The 16,721-nt window shown below is 47.1% G+C and overlaps 1 protein-coding gene across 5 annotated transcripts in view; it reads left to right on the top strand.

Annotated features, from left to right (window-relative positions):
- TACC1 (transforming acidic coiled-coil containing protein 1) overlaps window positions 1-16,721 on the top strand; it is a 63,696-nt gene that overhangs the window by 34,672 nt on the left and 12,303 nt on the right. For 2 of the 5 annotated variants that reach the window (XM_074940215.1, XM_074940220.1), the window contains exons 3-7: window positions 910-2,059; window positions 3,895-3,930; window positions 9,332-9,392; window positions 10,113-10,320; window positions 15,431-15,486. In XM_074940215.1, the coding sequence (XP_074796316.1) occupies window positions 910-2,059; window positions 3,895-3,930; window positions 9,332-9,392; window positions 10,113-10,320; window positions 15,431-15,486 (1,511 nt within the window). The remainder of the gene's footprint in view (window positions 1-909; window positions 2,060-3,894; window positions 3,931-9,331; window positions 9,393-10,112; window positions 10,321-15,430; window positions 15,487-16,721) is intronic. The other 3 variants (XM_074940218.1, XM_074940219.1, XM_074940217.1) reach the window with 3 other exon arrangements.

Genomic DNA, 16,721 nt, shown 5'->3' with positions numbered 1-16,721 from the left:
TGGGATGGGAAGTAAAGATGTGGGAAAAGGCCTGGAGCTTATGAGACGGCTGCTGGTAGCATTGTTAACTGGCTGTGTCCAAATGGCAAATTACATAGCTGCTCCTACTCACGTTCTTTTGAACAAGCCACTTCATCGGTGTCAAGCTAGGGCTGTGGAATAACAGCGTGGCACAAGGTGCGCGTTTGTAGCAGGACTTGAAAAAATGCCCTGTCACATATTAGCTCAATGACAAAATATAACGAAGGTGGTTGAAAAATATCGGTACTACCACTTATCCCAACATCACCTGCCCCTTTCGCCGCTATCTGTGAAATAAAGTAAAATTATGTTATTTCAAATGAACTTCTGGGTTGTTTTCTCAAGTTGTGGTTGCTTTAGACTGATTTGTCTTTTTTACTTCCCATCTCGGTGGGCAATAATGCATTTTGTTGTTTTATTCTACATTTGCAACCTAGATTTTATACTTGGGAGTCGCAATCAACACTATCTGACCAGTCCTAGCTAGGGGTCCTCTGCAACTCAGATTTGTTGACTTTCCAATCAAGTTGCAAAGCCAATCTTTCTTCTCGGGCATTAGGGTGGTAGTGGGTCATAGGGAGAGGACGTTACAGGTTTGTTGGTAGGTGAGTAGCTATGGTCTGTGTGTGGGCATTCTCTCTCATATGGTGACCTTCAGATTCTGGATTGTGTACTTTAAACTCTACAGAACGTATCTGCAGCTGGGGATAAATTATAAATCTAAATACATACATTGATCTTTGTGTCTATGAATCTTGGAGCAGCTTTGAGAAGACGAAGATCGTAGGGAAGCCAATCCATAACCCATTCAGCTGATGTCTAGGTGCAGAATATGCTAGAATGCTGTAGAGCAGGCATGGTTTTAATAGCTGCTTTTATCTATTTTAGAATTACGTGAAGATGAGGAACAGCTGGTAGCTGAAATTTCTGAGACATACGTACCCCAGAAGCACTCCGAGGATGAGGTGCAATCGCCTCTTGCAGTTCTTCAAGGTGACAAGAATTCTAAAGCAGAAACTGACTGCAAACTTGATGAAGATTCATCCGTGACACGAGTTGCACCAGAAACAGAGCCGCCTTTGGGTATTTCTTCAGCACTCACAAAAGAAACTGATTCTCCATCTTCAGTAGTGTCGGCTCCAGACCAGACTTTGTCATCCAATGTACCCACAGCTACCCAAGCGTGGGTGATGTCAGAAGAAGACATGGTTGTCACTCTCGAAGGGTTGGCTGATGCTGAGCCAAAGGCTGAAACTTTTGCCCTGGAGTCAGTGCCAAGCAAGAGCAAGCTCAAGAAAGTGAAACCATCTTCCCTTAGGAAGAAAACAGCTGGAGAGAACCCAGAAACAGAAACCGTCACGGAGGGCATCCCTGTCCCCAAAGCATCTTACCAGTTCAATCTAGCTGAGTATGATGAGAAAATAAACCCCTTTGTGATGGGAGGTTCCAAAATACAAAACTCTCCTCCTGCAGCTCAGCAAACCTTCATGGCTTCAAACAGTGATACCAATGATTCGGGGGTGGAGTTGGCTGAGGAGTCCAGGGGCCATGCTCTGAAGCTGGAATTTGATTTTACGGATGGGGCGGAGAACGGAGAGGTCAAGAAAGCCCTGCCCAAGAAAATCGGCAGGAAACCTGCCAGCAAACTAACTCCGAGACAACAAAGAGAAGCTGGTAACAAACCTACGAGTGCTGATGGCCCGGAACAGGCTTCAGCAGAGGTGCCTCTCCCCAAAGCCTTGTACCCGGTGGATCCCAGTCAGTGGGATGATCCTAACTTCAACCCTTTTGACAGCAGCTCAAACTTGCAGAACTCCCCACCCCTCCCAAAGGCTTCCTATCATTTTGACCCCAACAACTTTGACTCAGCGGATCCTTTTAAACCCACCAAGAGCTTAGCTAGCACAGCTGCTGACTCCTGCCCCACAGCTGATAACAATCTCAATGAAATCCTGGAGTCTCAGACCCTGGAGGTTCAGGGCGAGGAGCTGATGATAGGCAAAGCCTCTCCAAAGAAGGCCAAGTCGCGCTTGATAACGTGAGTGATGCCGCGTGCTGGGTTTGCTGCTCTTTGTGCTCTCTGCGGGGTCAGGCAGCCGGAGGTTTGCTTTGTGGGATGGTAGCCTGCTTGTTTGTTTCCCAGATGCCTTGGGAGTAATTGCAGCAATGCTCCTGTTTCCTGCCACGTTGTTCTCATCTAAGCTAGTCTTGCTGGTGAATGAGCTGCAAGATAGACACCTACGGCAGGCAGCCAGATTCTACATTTTGTTCCTGCCCTGTTGTATTTGCACAAAGGTGCTGTATCTTTTCTTTTTTTTTTCTCATCCAGTGGTTCTTCATGAATTGACAGGATGAGAAAGCCAAATACACTCAGCAGTTGATGTGTTAGTCACAACAGCCAAGTAGCCTAGAGTCTCAGCTACCAGCTAGTGCTGCATAGCAAGTAACAACTCTTAGTGGGACCTGGTTGCAAGAATCACCTGCGATCCTGGCGTGGTAGAGAGAACAGGTGCTTGAGATTCCAGTGTATGAAGTTTAAAATCCCCTGCTGTTAAATGGTTTATTCACATTCAGGATTTGTTTTGCGGGTTGGGCAGGAAGGGGCTTTCCAACTGCGGGTGCACCGTGGGATCTGTAGTTCTTCCACTCAATGCAAATGGATGTCTGTTTCATCACGTATTGCTAAAACTGTTTTCGGGTCTTCCTGGAACTTCCTCTTCCATAGCTCATGAAGAGAAGTACGGTTAAACAGTCAGGCCATTTGTTCTGTCGGCTGTATCACATCTGCCCAGACAGCATATGCAGTTTTCCTTCCCTTGCAGGACTATTTTGGTACATGTACATGTGGGATTCTTTAAATACATGTTTAGTTCTTAAAGCATGCTATTTAAAATGGTCATGTAAGTACTGAGGTTTCACAGTGCCAACTGGGAATGCAGGCTGAATTGTATCCACTCTCTGGGAGTGCATATGTCACTGTAAGCCTTTCACCTGTTGTGTCTCAGGTTTCTTCCGAGCAGGGTCTGGGCCTTCTTGATGTCTCCAGGTGACTTGAGTCCCAGAGTTTGAAGTTGCAACATACAAAACACCAGAAACAAAATGTCGCAATACTGTTTAATCTTTTGATATAACCCCAATATGTAGTCTGTGAACAGACAGGAAGGCAGAAAGGATTATTGTGTAAGAGAGTCATTTCCCACTAAATATTTGGGCCTTTTTCTTGTAATTATTAACTGACATTCACATGGCCAAAGGGGCAGGTGGAACCAGCAGCAAAAGGAGAGGCAGGAAACAGGTTAAATGGGGAAGTGTAGGAAGCACACAGTTTGTGCTTGAATTGACATTAAAAATGAAACAAGCTGCCATTCTGCTCACAGGTTGTCCAGGTGAAATTTTAATGAGGGGGGAAACCTGGAGGATGGATTTTAACTGAGAGAGAATGGAGAAAACCTGGCAAACCTGAATGACCTGGTCTCTCTTACATCTTTCAGAAATATCTTGGAAGGAATCTATATGGATCTGTTAAACTCCTGTGCTCGTCTGTGTTTGACTCTGAAGTGGTTAAGAGTTAGCAGACAATGGAATATCACTTAAAGTTTCAGGTTCCATCTCTTCTTTATTTAGGAGCAGAGTAGGCTGCTCCAGGCACCTGGGTCCCTGGGGTTTTGGATTTTTGCATGAATGTTCATTTCTTCTCCAATAATAATAAACCCTGAATTGGACTGTCTCCTATCTGCATGCTCCTCCCCAAGAAAGAGAACTGTGCAACTCGTTACATTTATTCAAATGAGAGATAATATCCAGGTCTTTTCACGTGCTTTTTTTTTTCCTCCATCTGTCTGTCTCTTTCTTGTCTATTATTTGATGCATCAGGACTACTGAACAAGTGAAATTTCTCTGTTTTCTGTTGTAAGTACTCTCTTCTGTTTTCTTTATTTGTTTCTATTGTTTGTTAGCATTCTCCAACCCCTCTTCTCTCCATGGCATGCAGGCTCCTTCCTACCTTTTGAGTTCCGTTGTCTGACTCGTGTTCACCTCTCTCAGACCTTATTTCACCAGAGAGCTTAGCCTTGTGATGGACTGTGTGCAAAGGAATGAGAAAGGGAGACGGCGGTGGGACTGTAGGTGTGTGTCTGTGCTTGCTCCCATGGCATGTCAACTTCCAGTGTGTTTTGATGACATAAAAGTGTATGAAATCAATGTGTTGGTTAGGCCAGAGGTTCTCAGTCTTTTCAGACAACTGTACCCCTTTCAGGAGGTTGGTTTTGCCTACCCCAAGGTTCACCTCACTTAAAAACAAAATCAGACGTTAAAAAACAAAAGTTCCACGGCACACTGTTACTGCAATATTGCTTATTTTCTCATTTAATACCATGTGATTATGAAATAGATCAATTGGAATAGAACTATTGTCCTTACATTTCAGTGTATCGTATATAGAGCAGGATAAACCAGTCATGGTCTGTATGAAATTTTAGTTTGTACTGGCTTTTCTAGGGTTTTTTATGTAGCCTGTTGTCAAACTAGGGAAATATCTAGCTGAGTTGATGGACCCCCAGGGGTATGCGTACCCCTGGTTGAGAACCACTGGGTTAGGGGGCTCTTCTCCTGGATCCATACATTGTAGAGACAAATGTGGTTTTTGTCCTGCAGGTGAATCTTTCCCCTGGGGGGATGTCTCCCCTTGTGACTAGTCTTTGTAAAGTAGTGAGGCAGGCAGCGTATACTGAAGGAATGGCTCCAGGGGCAGGAGACAATGGCTTCACAGAGGCCTCCAGGAGCCCAGGGACTCAAAACCTAACTTTCTTTTTCATAAAAAGAAAAGGAATACTGGTGGCACCTTAGAGACTAACAAATTCTTTCAACAAGTTCTTGTCAACTGCTGGAAAGGGCTCACCTTGATTATCACTACAAAAGGTTCACACCCGCTGCCGCCCCCCCCCCCCACTCTCCTGCTGGTAATAGCTCACCTTACCTGATCATTCTCGTTACAGTGTGTATGGTAACACCCATTGTTTCATGTTCTCTGTGTATATAAATCTCCCCACTGTATGTTCCACTGACTGCATCCGATGGAGTGAGCTGTAGCTCACGGAAGCTCATGCTCAAATAATTGGTTAGTCTCTAAGGTGCCACAAGTACTCCTTTCCTTTTTGCAGATACAGACTACTCTGTCTACTACTACAGGCTGCTACTCTGAAACGTTTCTTTTGCATAACTTCCTGTGGTCATGTCTTTAGGGCTTGGGGAGGGTTTACCTGGCTCAGTGCAGATCTCCTGCACAATAAAATAAACAAGAATCAATTGCAAAGAATAGCAACCTTCAACAAGGGAAGTATTAGCATTATTTATTAACTATTACTGGCCCTATCCAGCGATGGGCAAGGAGAAGGTAAAACGCCTTTCTCTAGGCAGTGTGGAGACTGAACGCTCAGTGCACAGATTAATGTTAATGATTTGTACTGCAGTACCACCCGGAGCCCAGCCAAGATCAGGGCTCTGTTCTGTTATCTGCTGCACAGACACATGGTAAGAGACAATCCCTGCCTCCGAGATTTTACCATCTAAATAGACGGGACAGTCAAAGGGTAACCGGAGAAACAGAAAACAGAAGTAACGTAAAGTCTTACAGCAGGTCGGTGGCAGAGCCGGGGATAAGGCCCAGGTTTTCTGCCTGCCAGTCCAGTGCCTTGTCTCGTTATCTTAGGGTTAGGTTAGAACATCAGGCAGCCTGTTCAGGACCTGGCCGTGATGAATGACACCCCACACCGTCAGCGGGACGTGCCCTGAAGAGTCTGAGCTAGCTAGCTGGCATTTGGGCCCGGGCTTGCTGCGAGTGGGGAGAGAATCCTGCCTTTGTTGGACTCAAACATTGACGGCACAAAACCATTCTTCTGGTTAATTCTGCTGAGTGACTGGTCAGGGGGCAGCTGTCTGCACTCCTAGTTTACAGCTCTCACCTTGGGGCGACACCTTTTTGATTGTCTACCTATTTTAACTGAGCCCCAAAAGCCTGGTTAGGGTAGTCTAGGGCAGCCAGTTAGACTTAAATATGCTGGGGTATTGTCCCTCACCTGGCTAAGCCTCATCTGGACCCATCACAAACCCTTACAATAGTAAACCAGCGTGTGCCACCCCGGCAAGCATCAGCCCCCTACAGTAACAAACCGGTGCGCTCAGCCTGCATGTGAGATCAGCCTGACCATAACAAACTCGTCATGTACGCTGCAGCACTCTGCATGAGCACCCCGGCCACAACAGACCAGTGAAATATTGCGTGTTCTTGTAGGAAAGTATTTTCCCCCTTGCTGTGTTTTCCCTTGTCTTGTCTCTGTGGAAGTGCGGCACTTTTCCCTGTGCTTTCCTGTAGTAAGGAGGAGAGCAACAGAGATCGCACGACACCAGATTTCTAGGGTCCTTTTACTTTCCTGGAACAGGGGGACTCATCTTACTCGTGACTGTCTAACATCGCCCATCGCCCACTCCGAAGAGCAGCAGAGGAGATAGGATTCATGTACATTATGCTAGTAGATTTAGGGAAATTCAGAACTAGCTGGAACGGGAGACTTAGTTTATTTACATTATGTCACCCCTTTTATGCCTTTATTGTCTGCGTAGTTCTCAGTTGGGGATGCCAGCACAGAAAGGGTCAGTTACAGTATGTACAATACTGGACAGTGTTCAACAAAACTGAATGCAAGCGTTGACATTTGCCTTCAGACTGAAAACTGACCAGCCGTTCTGTACTATTGGTGTTTTGTTTAGTTTTTTAATCAGGATTATGAACTAGGGATCTTCCTTTTGTACACATATTTAGGAATCCATTTACCAGGCATTTTTCTGAGCTGAATACAACCTTCTTTGCTTTAGTTTGAGTCCTAAGTACTGGCACTCAATACGCTGTAGAAAGAGGGTATTTCATGACCTGCATTCCCTAGTTTGTGTAGTCCCATATCCCCGTTGAGTCTGGCAGCCTCAGGGTTTGCTGACTTAAAGCCCTGGAGGTTACAGAAGCAGGTCACTTTATATTCATGCTCCAGGATTAGAAGAACAACAGAAGAGCACAAATGTGTATAGCAGAGAGAAGCAAAACTCAGCTGGCTAGTGGGATGTGTGTAATAGCAACCTACGGCTGAGAGCAGCTTAGCCTGGTTCTTCTCCTTCCCCCGCAGCTTGTGGATAGCGAACCAGGGGATAGGGTACTCTGATCAGACTGGCTACCAGATGGTATGAGAACCCTCTCCCCAGCAGGTCGCATGGTGGCCCACTTCTGCACCTAAGGAGAGAGCAATCTGCCAAGCCCCACTGGACCTGAGATTCAACTGCTAGCGTTAGAATCTTATGGAGAAAAGTGAAGTTGAGTGGGGTTTTGAGGCAGACACAGGTGTGAATGGTAGCCTCCAAATCAGGTTGCCCCACAGACACAGCGTATAACGGATTTCATTGTGCGCTGTAGGAGCACTAGCGACCCCTGCATGGAGCGTGTGCATGTGGGCAGAGGCACGAAAACAGAGCAGAGCAATTTGAGAGTGAACTGAGGGGAGGAGAAGGGGATGATTATGGAGTAGGGCCTCAGTGCAAATCTTTTCATACTTCACCATTGCAGAGTTGCTGGAAAGGAGCACTGAGAAAGCTGGAGGCAGTGAGCCTTCCTATAAATATCTGTGATGGACCCTCACAAGATCTGTCTTTAAGCTCAGCAACTGTTTGTCCTCTGGAGAACCGAAAACCAAGGGCTGGAACAATAGGTTGCTAACTGAGGCAGTGAGGTGGTGGTGAACCGTCACTCCCCGCCAGGATGGTGAACCATGACTTCCTGTGCTGTGTGAGAGAGATGAATGCACTTGTGCATGTTATCCTGCTGCGAGGCAGGTGCCTCCATTTCCTCTTGTGCCCCAGAGACTCCTGCCTCCACTTCCCTGGGGCATGCTCCAGATCCATGGGACATGGCCAGTCTGTTTTGCCAAATGCCAGAATGAGGATAGTGCCTCTCAGATCCTGCATGTCTGACTGTGCAGTTCAGAAAGCCCGTGGTATTTTCTGCTGGATCTGGCTCTGGATCAGTGCTGTCTGCTAAATTTGTTTAACACATTGGTTGAAATGAATCAGCATGGAGTCCAAAGAAAAACAGACCCTTAACCCAAGCAAAGCTCAGTACAGGGCCTAAAGCAAGGATACAACCTGGTGGAAAAGTGAAGCCACACTCGCTGAATGTGGATTTTAATGTAGATTGGGCAGAATGCAGCTACCCAGCTCCTCAATGGGCTGACAACTGGGAACACGCACCACCCCACCATGCCTCACCCCCATGCTGTGGTCTCTCCACTGGTTCCTGGTCTGCTTCCAGAGTTAATTCAACGCCTTGGCCATCAGTGTGTTAAGACCCAGATACGGATATAACCACATCTCCATCCAGGAATTACTACGGATAGTGCAGCTTGCAAAACCCAGAACTAAATGCCCGAGAGCTGGAGATGAAGCATTTCTCATCTGAGGGGATCCATATCTGGAATGAGCCACAAGAAGAGCTCAGAGTCACCTTGAGCTTAACCTTTAGGGCATGCTGCAGCACCCTCCGCTTTGAGACATCGTTTTCACCGTCACTGGATAGATAATTAAAATACAAAGGAACGAAATGATTCTGCCTTTCAAACCAAGCAGAGTGTGCTACAGCGTGGGAAAGGAGAAGAGCAGAAGACCCCATAAAGTCTGTTCGGGCCTGGCTGTGCAGATCTGACTTGCCTAGGAAAGGCATGGATACTGTGGAGATAAGCGCCATGCGGAGCCGCAAGGTAGATAGAACAGAGTAACACACGGCTTCAGAAGATGTGCTCTGGTGCTTGTGGAGGGTCTCTTTGTTGAAACGGTTCATCCTGCCAGAACATACGGCCAACGTGTATGTTAAACCCCTGGATAATATCTCCAGATAAAGCTTTAGAGATTCAGGGCAATGACCTAGTAAGAGAAACCTTGCTTACCAAGCTCATTGTTGGTTGTAATCCTCTCCATCAACAGGCGATAGCTGACTGGAGATGCTTCCTCTGGGCTTTACCTTTGCAGAGGAATAAATATTCTGAAGAAAACAATGGTTTGTTGGTTTGGGTTGTTTTTTTGTTTTAAGAACTTGCTTTGCCATAATATTTTCCTAATAAGTGCTTGGACCTGTCCAATCAGCAGAGTGCAATGCTAGCACTGCGGCTGCCCTTCATTTGCTTCAGCCTGTCTCTGCACATGCTTCTCCTTCCACCTGTCCTCCTCCTGGTGAGAACAGCAAAGCCGGGACTGAATCTGTCTCTCTTTCTTGTTGCAGGAGTGGCTGCAAGGTGAAGAAATATGAGATGCAATCCCTGGTCCTGGATGTTTGCACTCAGGTACATTTAAGCAAATGGCACTTACCTGTGCTCTTCAGAGGCCAGCAGGTGCTTGTGTGTGGGAAGTGAGCACTTTGAGAAGGAGGAGGATTTGCAATCCTGATTCGGGGTTGTCTTTCCTGTTACCGGTCTGATGTAGGGGGGACATAATCATGAGAAGAGCTTGGGGCAGGGGTTAGCTTTAAACTGATATTTACCTGTAACAACCCAGAACCAGCCAGCAGACATCCCTGAGAACACTAGTTTGCACTACATCCCCCTTCTCCGATGAAAATCTCTCTCAACATCCCCAAATCCTGGCTTCTGGGAGGAGGTGAACAACATGAGGAGGAGCTGGAAGAATCCATGATGGAGATGTTTTATGTGCAACTATCCAATAATCCTTCCCCTCCCTGCCTTGCTAAGTTTTTCGGCCAATAAATGAAATCATGGACTCTACATTTCTGTGTCGGAACCGGGGCAATGCCTTGAAAGTGTCCCTTGTCCATTTCTGGGGCAGTGGTGAGGTGCCAAGTTTTGTGATCACACCGTTTAATGGATTTTGTCCATTCCTCTCTGCCATGTGTTTCTCTCTTCCAAAACCTTCCTGAGATGCCGATAAGAGCGGCTTGCCCACTTGATGAGTTTTCTGTTGTTTTCCATTGGCTGTTCTGATGACGCATTAGTCTGATCCCTATGGATTAGTTTAGCCCTGCTGAATTACCTGCCTTGATCCCACAGGATGAAGGAGCATTGATCTCAAAAATCCCAGATGTTGCAAATTGCGATGGTCACGCTACTGATGAAGAGAAGCTGGCATCTACATCCTCCAGTCAGAAACCATCCGGGCCAGAGGTGAAAGGTGAGCCAGAAGACGACCTGGAGTACTTTGAATGTTCCAATGTTCCCGTGTCTACCATAAATCATGCGTTTTCATCCTCAGAAGCAGGTATGGAAGCATATCTCTATTTATCTTTCTCTCTCTAATCTATAGACATACAGCATGTACACTCAGAAATCCAAGTGACCTCAAAATAACCTCTAACAGCAAACAGAGCCATTTGAGCAGCAGCATCCCGCATCTTATTTACATTAATTGGGCAGGAAGCTACAGTATATTCTAGTTAAAGGCTCAAATTGCTCATCTGTATTATTTACATTATGAAAAATCAGTGATTGTAGGTTGTTTTTATGTAGGCTCTTTTTATTTTAGTGCTGTATAGAAGCTGATGGCATTACATTAGAAAGTTCATCTCCATCGCCACTGACTGAAACTGGCTCAGACAATGGATGTGCAGAATAAATCCAGGACCACAAACAGTCCCCTCTCCCATGATGCTGGTTCTGCTGGTGCCTTGCTGCTTCTGCAAATTCCCTGTCTAAGCCATGAGTCTGTTTTGTCGCATGAATCCAATGCGGTGAAGTGGGACCAGCCTTTTATCAAGCTGCAAACCGGCTTGTGCTCTTTCAGAACAATCAAATGTGAATCAAAAATCAGTTCCTATGTGTGCTTTTCTGCTTTTTGACACCTGCCCAGCGTGAGTGTGGGGAGACTGAGAGTCGGTAACATGTGGACTGATATTTAGTAATGGTAATTAGAAGAAGCGTGAGCAACTTTGTGTTCAAAGCATTATTCAAATGTTAACTAGTCCTCACACAGCCCAGTAAGATAGGTAATCCCTCAAGGTATTCTCTTCATTTTATGGGTGAGGACACTGAGACACAGACTGGTTAAGCTGACTTGCCTAAGGTCACACATTAATTCGGGTTAGACTAGAACTTGGATGTGCCTAGATTTTAGTTCCAGTACCTGTCTACTAGATCATGTAGATCTGTATATTAAAGAGTCATATAAATGAAAACTGTTCTGGATACGTGCCTGTAAGGACATTTGGATTTGCTAAGCAAGGTCTGTAGAAACAGTCGTGGCGGTATTTTGTCTTCTATTGATTTTGCAGCTCCAGCCAATCCATTTTGAAATCATTAAAAGTCAGCAAGGGTGATGTTAAATCAATGTCAAAGTTGCAGGTGAGAATGGCAAAAACTGCCACACTGAAAATTTACAGCCATCTCCTGGCCAGTTTTGTTTCTTACACATTAATCATTTCTCCTGAAATGTGAGAAAAAGCTGTAATAGTCTCTGTTGGCATATTTCCTGGAGGAGAGAATTCTTACTTCTCTCTACACGGGAGGTCACCGTTGATAATTAACTGAGCCACGAGTTGTTGAGTATTCCAGGGAAATAAAGGTTTCGTGGGATAAGGAGAAAAGCTTTTATTTCACACATTTGTTCTTGTAGACTCACAGGGCCTGATTCCCCAGCGCCTTGCTCCTTGGGTAGCCATGTGTCACAGTGCAAAACTTACACCTTTCCCATCATTCTGATTTGGTCGCATTCTGCACTCGCTTTCCATTGAGAGAAGAGATTGGCCACGGTGCAGGGCAATGCAGAATCAGGCCTACTGGAAATCTAGACAATAAAAAATAACAATAGACCAAGTGGAGAAAATGAACCAGAATTTGTAGCAGTGGAGAGTGGGCTCTTTACTTCCTGCTTTCCGTCGTCCTTGTATTCTGATGGTACATTTGCTTTTGCCTTATTAGTGAGTGAAGAGCCAGTCACATTCACAGAGCACCACAGTGTAATTTAGGAACATAGGGCTCATAATATATATACTGCAGTCATTTAGAGTTGCAGGATCTACACAGACATCAGTTCCTGGAGGAGACAGCTTTTGTCTACTCTCCTCTGCTGCTGGTGAGAATAGAAAGGGACACATGAACCACTCTGTTGACGGATCATCGGCCCCAGTTGGTATGAGGCTTATATTTGTGTTATTCAGAGTGGGGGGAACAGCTGTTGCTTGTCACCACCTGCAATATCAACAGCCTTTCATCCCAAATGATCCCTCCACTTTACAGACACTGTATACATGTGAGCCATTTCAACCATCACTGAAATGCAGACACCTCTGAGGTGGAACACAGCACCAGTAATTAACCTAATGGAATGAGTTTACCAAGGGTTGTGGTGGATTCTCTATCACTGGCATTTCTAAATCAAGATTGGACGTTTTCCTAAAAGATCTGCTCTAGTTAGGAATGAATTCAGGGCCATCCTATGGCCTGTGTTATACAGGAACTCAGATTGGAGGGGCACAGTGGTCTTTTCTGGCCGCAGAATCTATTAACCTGTTTGGTAGCACGCAGGGAGTGAAGGATCTTGCACCCAGTCAGTGTTCAGCCTCACGTTTGTTGCCGATGGTTGTGCAAATCCAGACTGTGGAGACGGAGAGCGGGGGAAAGCTGCGAGAGGATCCTGTACACACGCCACACTGAGTGTGGTTCTGGAAAGGTCAGGGGCTGTGGTCAAAACTGCTCAGAAGCAGCACCCTGGGGGACTGAAATTGCCCTTCCGCCGCTTGGCGTGTGATGGTGCCTCCAAGTGGCAGTAGCAGCAGGGGAGAATATGGGGGACAAAGGCATGGTGGGCACCTTCCTCTCTCCTCCAGGAAACCGCCCGGCATTGCTACTGTAAGTGGTGATGGAGAAAAGGGGCCATCAGGGCAGCGTCTTGTCAAGCACAAAGGTGGGGAAAAACCCGGCCCTGAAATGCTTATTTGGACAGAGCTGGCTCTGAGGCCAAAGCACAGTGAGGGGACGTGTGCCTTGGGGCACGGGAAGCCAAAGGAAACCCATGAACACACACCAGAGGCAAAATTTGGTCACGGCTGGTCCTGACTCCCAACTGCTCTATTTCTTTTTCAAATGTCCTACAGTCTCCCTACATTTACCAACAATATGATGTAGATGGGGGTAAATTCGAAACTTGGGAGGTCCACTGAAAATGACTTGTCCCTGTCGAGGGTCAGGAGCCAGCAGCCGAGGGGAGTGGTGTGAATGGCACCTGTCAAGGATAAAGGCACGTTGCGGCATAGCCACAAAAGTGTGTGTGTGGGGGGGGAGTTGTTCCTCTCTTTGCTCTGAGTGCAACAGAAGGGAAGCCCTGCAGGGTGGGTAACACTGAATCAGCAAGCCCACCGCTTTCCTGCCACTCTTGTTCTTGGGTGCCCCTGTGGGGAGCGGGCCAGTGATTTTCGTTTGGAGGGGAAGAGTCCCCACTCCCTTGATTGCACTTATGTGGATCTCTTTATCCCCACTCCCATCGAGCAGATGGACACCAGCCCTGTACAGAGATGCCAAGGGCTGGCTGTCCTTAAGAGTGAGGGTCAAGGCCAAAGAGTGACACTTTCCAGGACGTATGCTAGGTCATTGCTTAAGACAGGGATTCTCGTCTTTGGTCCTTGGTGATATCCAGTAGTCCAGGTGTTTAATCCAACCAGCACTTAATAGTTTGTTTTAAAATGTACACTGCTTAATATTGCATAGGAAACGCTTCATTGTCCTAATTCACACTAAAGGCTAGGGTGCGTGAGAATTCTATTTGCCATGCAAACCAGTGGATTTTAATCAAAACAATTGTTTGCTGGGTGGAACAAAAACCTGGATGGTTGGAGAGCAAACTGAATTTGCTCAATGCAGTTTAAATTTGGAACTGTATTTTGCAGAACCCACAAACTTTTGATCAAGTCCTACTCGTTTTTTGGGCAAACTCCTATTTTTTCGACCGTCCACTATTCACACACGCAACCCCCGCACCCTTCCCCCCACATAGCCTCCTCTGTCTTCTCGCACACGTATCGCACAAGGGCCTGTAGTCTCCATGGTTACCACAGTACACAAGCTTGGGAAGTGTCTTTCCAAGCTTATTGTTGTCTCTTGCAGTGCCTGAGTAAAAATATTTTAAATCGCTATATATTTACTTAAAACGAGTGAGAGAAGCTTAGGAGCGTGTGTGAGAGTGAGTGAGCATGCTAGGGAGTGAGTCTCATACCCAAAGAGTGAGATTTGCACCACCTTGCCTCTTGCAGGACCTCTCTCCAGACTGGCCTGCAAAGGATGTTGAATGAGTGAAGCAGTTCATCCCTTCTAAGCTCCATCACGTGATGGGTTTCGCCTTAACTCTGATCTCCTTTGTGCCCGTCCATTACTCCTTTCTTGAGCCATGGGCTGGAGCAAAACCTCTGTGCCTGACCCAGAACTCTCAGGGTGGGCAGTTGCTACCTATGCGGCATGTCACCTTATCCTGTAGGGACTATTAATTCAAATAATATGTTAGAACCATCCATGACAAGAACCGGTTGAACAAACACCTGCCAGGATAGATAACACTTGGTCCTGCCTCAGTGCAGGGGACTGGACTAGATGACCTATCGAGCTCCCTTCCAGCCCTACGTCTCTGTGATTCTATGTTACGTTGATCTGACACTTCCCAAGCCAAAGGATCCCAAAGAACACCCCAAAGTTTACAAAGTACATAGATAATGACCGTGACTGTAGACACTCAAGTAAATCCTGTTAGAAAACAGGAAAAGTTCGAGATCTCATCTTCATGTGTATTTGTACAGCACCTAGTGCAGCTTATCTAGGGAGTTGTATGGCCCCCTCACCACAGTATCTGAGCGCCTCCTGGTCATTAATGGCTTGTATCCCCACAGCACGAATGCAGTAGGGAGGTATCATTCATCCCCATTGTACGAATGGGGAACTGAGGCACAGGATAGATTGATTTGTCCAAGATGAGGAGCTGGATTTGGGTCTCCTGAGTCTCATTCCTGCTGTGGGCTGTGATCCTCCCTGGGGCCCCTATTCAATATAAGTATGGTTTGGCACCTGTACCTACACAGAGCTGCTGCTTTGTCTTCCCCATACTTTGCCAGCTCCTGTGGAAAGCAGGTGCTGGTAACTCCTCCTTTGCTGCTGCCAGGGTCCCCCTGGGCAGGCATTTCCCTGTGTGTGAGGAAAACAGACAGGCCATGTGCTGACCCAAAATAAAACTGTCCATCCGTGTAAGGACAGGAACCCCGCAGAGCCTGGGATCCTGAGCCCCGGGGAACTGGAAGAGATGGCCTTAAACTCTTCTATTCCAGCAAATCTCTGGGCTGGGGTGACAGTCATGCTCTCAAGGCAGCTGTAACACCTTGTGCCCTGTGTTTTAGGGTTCGAAGAAGAAACATCCAAACAGAAGGAGAAGGATGGGCCCAGCAGCACCCTGGTAAGTGCAGCTTCACCTTTACTCTGACCTCCCGTGGCTTCTCCTGTGCCAGTGACCCCCCGTGAAACACTGTGATTCCCTACGGGTCTGATTCTTCAGCCCTTACTCACATTCCTTGACTTGAGCAGGGCTGTTTGCATGAGTAAGAAGTGCTCTTTGTGAGTACGAGCTGGGCCTCTGCCAGCATATTGAGACACTTGCATACACAGTGAAAAGTGGGAGACTATGCTGAATATACTAAGTGATCACCCCAAATCCCTGCTCTCTGACTGCTAATATCCCACATTCCTTGGTACAGGCCTGAATCCTTCAGGGCACTGCAGAAATGGCCATGTGGCCTCTGGATCAGCCTCACAGTGGTGAGAAGTCTTTCTGAAAGCACCTCAGGAGAAGCTGCTTTGGGAGCTTATGTATTTAAAATTGTGAACTGGGGATTTAACCAGTCCTGATTTCACAGCAGCCCCTGAAGTGCACTCTAGAGAGAGGCCTTCCTTCTGTGCTTGCGGCCTGAAGCCTTGTCCAGGCAGGCGCATGGGATGATGCTGGAATACGAAGGTAGGCGAGGACAGGCAGGGGCACGCGAACAGTCGGCAGAGGGGATGGTACTTTGTACACCCAGGAATCCCGAGAGGTGGGAGTGTGAGCCACACATGGTCAGGAGTGAGTGATGAACAAGTGGATGTTCATGGTCCCCAGAGTCAGATGAGCAGTGGAGACATATGCAGGTGCTGTCGGAGCATTTTTAAGATGCCCAGATATGAAGCTTTACAACTGGAATGAAGTGGAAGGGAAGTCGGGGGACCAGACCAGTGACACGGGAGAGTCTTGTCCCCATCACGTGGAAGCCTGTGGCACCTGCTGGTGAAGAGCGAGCAATACAGCCCGACAGCCGCAGGAACTCTCCCCAGGGACAGACGGTGGCTGTGAGGTGCTAGCAGTGACAGCTGCTGTGTTTGCCTGCGGGCCATCTCTGTGTCCTTGCCAGCTGCCTTCCCATTGCCATGTGCCTGGGGAGATTGGCATGTGGTATCACGCTCTTGTGGACTCTCTCAGACCGGCAGTGTAATCCCCTTGCAACATGAATTGAATTCATGTCGCAAGAGGCTCTTTTAAAAGCTGGTGGGAAGCTGCCAGACGTGCCCCTCAACGCACAGATAATCTGCTGTCCCGATGGGCTGCATGCACAGCCCCCTCTGCGCTGCATGCACGACCCCCTCTGGGCTGCATGCACAGCC

Source organism: Natator depressus, chromosome 26 (genome assembly GCF_965152275.1).
Source record: "Natator depressus isolate rNatDep1 chromosome 26, rNatDep2.hap1, whole genome shotgun sequence".
NCBI lineage: Eukaryota > Metazoa > Chordata > Testudines > Cheloniidae > Natator > Natator depressus.
Note: the sequence above shows the minus strand (reverse complement) of the source record. Positions and strands in the feature narration are given on the sequence as shown.